Below are 6039 nucleotides of genomic sequence, written 5' to 3' on the forward strand. Positions count from 1 at the left end.
GATTTAGACTTTCAATATATTTCAAAAATCATAATTTTTTACAGCCACGTTTGGTTCATCACTTACTTCTACTTTAAATCTAATTCATTGATGCTTTTTTGTTTCCCATATGCATAAATGTTTTAACTTTGTGAAGAAAGAGGAGTATGGAGTCTTCATGAACAACTTTGTCTTTTACATCAAATTATGTATTTTTTCCTCTCTCATCAAATCACAATCAACTCAAAATGCTTAACAATATCTAAATTTTTTACTATTGTTTTTAGCTTGTACTTTGCCCCTAAAACAAGCTGCAAACTCTTCATGGGCACCCCTAGATTAAAATGGAATATTCATTTGAAACTTCAAAGTCTCCAACTTACCCCATCCAACAGCATCCAGATCCAGCGGTGAAGTTTGGCAATTGTTCCTTACAGTAGTAGATTTTACTAAAATGGTGAAATCCTTTGTAACTTCTCACACAATGACATCATGCTCTTTGGCAACAATCTCTCACTCCAAGGCTTGGAGCTTCTTAGCACTAAACTCCTTAGATCAAGATCAAGCTGTACAGGACTAGAGCTCAACGGTTACATTCTTCTTGGCACTGCACTCGATTGATTGCCCTGATCGGGCTGACAGATTGTTCCCAAAGAGCGTGATTTTCATCACATCAAAGTGCAACACAAATATAGAACCTCTTTTCGGAACCACTGACAAAACCAAAAAAAAAAGTGAGGACGCTCCAAACAGAAAAGGAAACCAAACCTTTGAGCTTGTTATCCAAAGTGATAATGCTGAAAGTGTTCTCGGTTTCTCTTATCATAAGTCCCTTGGAACCGGAAAAGCTACAGCTTTTCGAAGCCAAAACTGCAGCAAATAGATAAATGGCTCCATAGAGAAAAAAGCAAGAAAACTTTCTACCTTCCATTGGAGCTCCATGTAATTCCGCCGTCAAAATCCTTGATTGCATCATACGCTGGCTGAAGGAAAAAAACGGATACTTAGTACCGCGCAAGAAGAATAACGCATGCATACCTGCAGCCCTTAATCAAGCCCTCCATGTATTCTTTCCACATTTCATGAAGAGGTGCGTAAAGTCCATGCCTGTGCCAAGTTGATCAGAACAACCACCGAAAAGAAAAAAAACTTATAAGCCAACCTTACTTTAAATACTTGGAGCTCAAGACATATGACTCCATCCTTCGGTGTTTCCTGAGAGACCATCGCTGCATGGAACGCTTGCTGCGGAGCTGAGCTCTTGCACGAGCTTTGTCACTCTGCATCTTCCGCGTTGTAGGATTGTCAAGTTGCACCATCTGGTTTTGCTTGTTCTCGAATTCTTTCGAAGCCTTGGAACTTTTACCCCATAAATTCTCTAAGAGATGAGCCACTACGTGCTTCCCATCCGAATTTGTGAGCTGGGGCGAAGAAAAAAACGTTAAGAGCCATCGGAAGAAAAGGCACATTGCAGTCTACCTTCAAGTTAGATGCTACTTCTCCATGAAAAAAGGACTCCGGCAGTGGGATATACATCGGATCGTCTGCTGCAATCGAAATTCACGTAAGTAAACGCCGCAGAGCAAGAAAGATAGAAAAGATTGACTTACGCAAGCTATATGGCGCAGATAATCCCCTTCCCGAAGCCTGCGATTGAGACGCCGGAGTCTTCGGCGACGCTGCAATCCCATTTTTTGCGATCGATGGAAAATGAGGGGTGAAAGGAGACCATCCATGACTTTGCCGCCGATCTAGCGCCTCCAATCGGACCTTCTTCAGCTCCGAGGGCGTCGCATTCGCCATGAGAATCGGAAAACCCTAACCCCAAGGATACCGAATATCCTTTACCCTTGGAAAAGCATATTCCATTTTACACAAACTTAGACACCACTTCACGTGATACTTGACAAACATCTCCCTAGCCTCTTATCCTATCCGGATCTTTGGGAAGCTAGATGTTGAAGATAGAGAACCCTTTGTTATGGGTGTTGTCCCTCAACAAAGGTATGCCTTTCAACAAGAGCATAAAGATCACATAGAAACAACAAGATTTTTTAAGTGACTTTGAGGCTATAGCTAGTGCCACCTTGTCCACTTGAGGTGACAGTCCTGACCAAATTTAAATAGTTTAGAAGGAAAATTTAAAGAAATATAAGGAACTTCAGAGCTTTGGATGGTGGGCAGAAGTGGTGATTGTGGGGTTTCCGGTTTGCAGCTGCCTTTGGATTGAACCACTGCCTAGGGCAATGCAAGCTGAAGATTTCTTATGTCAAAAAAAATTAATGTATGTTTTGTGAGTGCATGGATATTAGTATACGGCATCGTAGCCGTACACTTGGCCCTCACAGTTTGATATTTATACTTTTACAGCTATTGATTTTTATTTGAGTAAAATGCAATAAATTAAATTGTCATTACTTTTAGTTTTATTTATTATTGCTTATAAACGATTTCTTATAAATTTATTGCATTTAAGCCGTGGATATTTCACAGGTCGGCAGCCAAAAGATTGGCTGCCAGCAGTCTCTGGAGCCAGCGGCCGCCGATCAAGAGGATTTCCGTGAGGCCGGCGCGATCGGTCATCACGAGAATGGGCTTGTATCGATCGATCCGGCTGCTGCTGTCGCCGCGGCTCAGATTGTGAAGCATTGCGACCGAAGCAAGCACCTGGAGGAATGCATCGAAAGGGTAAGAAAGATATTTAGGAACTCTAGTTTTCATTGATAGTTTTGTTTATCTCTCTTTTGGAATTCCTTTCAGGCAATTTTAGATTCACACTGTTCGGAGTGATCGGTTCTTTAGCAGGCTCATTGCTGTGTTTTGTCAAGGTAAATCATATCTTTTATTGGGAATTTTTTCTTAGTTTTGGTTCCTATGCTCAAAACTTTTGCTTGGTTTTGCTTTATGACAGGGTTCTTTGTTCGTGTTGAGGTCGTTTATAGAGTATTTCAATGCAATCTGGCAAGGAGTTGACACCGAAGTTATACTTTTGCTGGTGGAAGCTGTAGGTACGATGGAGATCTAAAATCTAGATTGAGATCAAACAGTGCTCAACTTAATTTGATCTTTGCAGATGGGGACTGTGATGCTCATCTTTGGGATGGGCTTGTACGAGTTTTTTGTGAGCACGCTCGACATTCCAGAAGAGAACCTCCCGGCTGGAGTCCCCAGAACTACTGTTTGCGGCTCCAACTTGTTTGGGCTTTTCAGGCTCCAGGTGACTTTGCTCAAAACCCCTCGTTTCGAGAGTTTGTGAATCATATCTTTCATTCAGGAGTGCCCGAAGTGGCTGGAAATTCGATCCCTGGACGAGCTCAAGACGAAACTGGGACATGTTATCATCATGATCCTTCTGGTTGGCATGTTTGACAAGAGCAAGAAGATCATCATCCACACAGGCTTGGATCTCGTGTGTCTCTCGGCCTCCATTCTTTTCTCCTCGGGCTGCCTCTTCCTCCTCTCTAAATTGCACAAGTAATAGGACTACGATCTGTAAAGTCCATACACTAGAAAACCATTGCTTATCACCACAAACGTTGGTTAAATATAACCTAGAATATGCACTTTCTATTTGACCTAATTGCTAGTTTTGAATTTAGGGCTGGGATGGAGCTCCTAGGATTGCTCCGGCGGGATGGCGGCGTGCGCCTAGCGGTTGATTCGGGGCATTCTTCGCAGCTTTGGATGCTCATCCCCGATCTTCTGGCGCAGGAGGTTGAGCTTCTGGACAGCATCCAGGCTCACAAGTAGGGTTTTGTGTTTTCTGGATTTGTGGGTGAATTTTTTGTCATGGTTGCAGCTGCCTGTGGATTGAACCACTGCCTAGTGCGATGCAAGCTGATGTGTTGACCTTTGTTTACCTGCGATCCTATCACTTTCGGCCCAACGATTTGTTGCTGCTTTCTAAGCGTCTGCTGGAGTTCTGTGAGAACTTGGATTTTTGGGTGTGAGCAGCACAGACTCTTCTCGAAAACTCTTTAGAATTCAATGAATTCTAAAGGTGAGCTAGCAATCATTCCTTGAGCTTCTAGGTCTGCCTTTTCCTTTTTAAGACTTTGATGAGATTCCGGACTTTCTAAAGAAGCATATGGAACCTGAAAGCCATGAAGCAATGCTCAAAGAAGGCCCACAACAAGAATTCAATCCAGAAGATGAGGAGGACTACTGGAACTTAAAAGCTATCAGATGATACCACTCCTGATCATGACTTGGAAAAGCAAGTCAGATGCATAGTGGCAAAAGAATCAGAAAGAGCTACTCGGGGCGGAAGCAGCTGCTTGCTCCTCCTACTTGATTGAAGGCAGTGCACTTTGAAATGTAACTGAAGTCATGGGATCAAATTTAAATCCAGGACAACTTTTCAAAATCAGGTTTGCCTTTTTTTGTAAAATAAACTAAAATCAAAAGAAAGGAAAGAAATCAAATTAAAACCAAAAGAAAGCTAATTTTCATTCTTTATAGCAATGGTTGTACACATGCATGTGTATGGGATGAGGTGAATCTAGTTGTGCATGTAGGTGATATCAAGTTTGAGTTGCAATCATTGCAGGTGGCACTAAGTCAAGTTTTTTACTTCATCCTTGGTATAGATTGATTGTAGCACAATCATGTTAAGAGTGACTTTGAAGTTTTTCCCTCTTGTTTCATCCTTCTTAATATTTCTTTCATTCCTTTCATTTTTATACCTTTTCGTCTTTTTACCTCTACCTCTACTTCCATCACTTTTATCTCCCCTTTACTTCTTTTTAAGTTTTTGTTTTGTTCCTCTTTTTTTTTTTTTGATCCCTCCAATGATCTTTGTGTTGCAATAGTTGACCAATTCATGAATGAGTATGCCTATCTCTTTGAATTTGACCTATCATCTAGGGTTAAAATTGCAACACATCATTCTATTCCAATTAGGGATGCTCGTCTAATCAAAATTCTTGTTTATCGTCGGTCACCCAAAGATATCAAAATTTTACATACCAACGTCAAGGAGATGTTAGAAAAGGGAGTTATTCAGAAGTTGTTAAATCCCTTGGGTGTGTGAACCTCATCTTATGACAAAGTCTAATAGGAGTATTCATTTCTGTATCGACTAAACCATTGGGAAACCTAGCTCACTGAGAAAAGTTGAGCTCATCTTCTAGTGTTGAATATCGTTTGTTAAACAAAGTGATGATCTCGGATGTGTACCCTTTTCCTCACACTATTGATCTCTTGGATTATCTGTGGAAAAATTGTTAGTTCACAAAGTTAGATTTTACTTTTAGGTATTAACAAGTACCAATAGCCAAAGAAGATATTCCTAAGACTATTTTTCGTACACTATTTGGTTTGAATAAATTCTTGGTGATGTCATTTAGTTTGAATAATGCTCTAGCAACTTTCTAGCAAATGATAGACAAGGTTTTTTGCGATATGCCAGAAGTGACTACTAACTTTATTGATGATGTTTTAATCCACTCGGATGGGATATGGGAGGAAAAAATCCATGATGTTCGTAAGGTGTTGGATTGGCTATGGGAAGTTGGTTTAAAGGTAAAGCAGTTGAAGTGCATTTGTAAGTTGATTCTGACAAATTTATAGCTATTCTAAAGTTCCCTACTCCGAAGTGTGTGAATGATGTGCAACGCTTCTTGGGCAAGGTGTAGTATCTCGGTCATTTTGTTGATTATTTTTTTTGATTGCTTTGCACCATTGTGAGCATTACTGAATTCATCAATGCCATTTTTCATTTGGTTTGTAGACTGTGAGTGGGTGTTTACGGATCTCAAAGAGCTATTGACGACTCTTTCAATTTTGGCATATTCTGACTACACTTGACCTTTCATTTTGCACGTAAATGCTTCTAATATCAGTCTTAGAGGTGTGTTAATGCAAGAGAGCCCAAGTGTGCCTGGTGTAAGGAACCAACTCCCCAAGGTGTCGTAGGCTAAAGGATCCCCGAAAGCTTGACCAAAATGACAAAGAGTTCATCGGATGGGACTGAGTCGGAGATCGAGTCCAAGACCGACTCTAAGACCGAGTTTGAGATAGAGTTCAGGATCGAGTCTGAGGCCGAATTGGAGACCAAGT

General features: G+C 40.9%; 1 protein-coding gene across 2 annotated transcripts; it reads right to left on the reverse strand.

The window, feature by feature from the left end:
• Positions 1-406: 406 nt before the first annotated feature.
• Positions 407-1790, reverse strand: LOC9659347 (ribonuclease P protein subunit p29). 2 transcript variants are annotated; one of them, XM_024660433.1, is made up of 7 exons: positions 1590-1790; positions 1459-1523; positions 1147-1400; positions 1018-1086; positions 904-962; positions 748-849; positions 407-692 (listed from the first exon to the last, which is right to left on the reverse strand). In XM_024660433.1, the coding sequence occupies exons 1-7, from the start codon at positions 1780-1782 to the stop codon at positions 556-558; spliced, it is 879 nt and encodes a 292-aa protein (XP_024516201.1). In that variant the 5' UTR covers positions 1783-1790; the 3' UTR covers positions 407-555. The 2 variants fall into 2 exon arrangements, with proteins under 2 accessions (XP_024516201.1, XP_002986587.1); XM_002986541.2 differs by having other exon boundaries at positions 1459-1526.
• Between the last annotated feature and the right edge of the window lie 4249 nt (positions 1791-6039).

This window comes from Selaginella moellendorffii, unplaced genomic scaffold, assembly GCF_000143415.4.
Source record: "Selaginella moellendorffii unplaced genomic scaffold, v1.0 SELMOscaffold_74, whole genome shotgun sequence".
In the NCBI taxonomy this organism is placed as follows: Eukaryota; Viridiplantae; Streptophyta; class Lycopodiopsida; order Selaginellales; family Selaginellaceae; genus Selaginella; species Selaginella moellendorffii.

What these genes read in the sequence shown, in the direction of transcription:
- LOC9659347 (XM_002986541.2), bottom strand. Translation starts at nt 1,782, where the DNA reads ATGGCGAATGCGACGCCCTCGGAGCTGAAGAAGGTCCGATTGGAGGCG. An exon ending in AAGTAGCATCTAACTTGAAG is followed by an intron (nt 1,401 to 1,458) that starts GTAGACTGCAAT and finishes TCTTCGCCCCAG; the next exon opens with CTCACAAATTCGGATGGGAA. An exon ending in TTTGGATAACAAGCTCAAAG is followed by an intron (nt 693 to 747) that starts GTTTGGTTTCCT and finishes TGGTTTTGTCAG; the next exon opens with TGGTTCCGAAAAGAGGTTCT.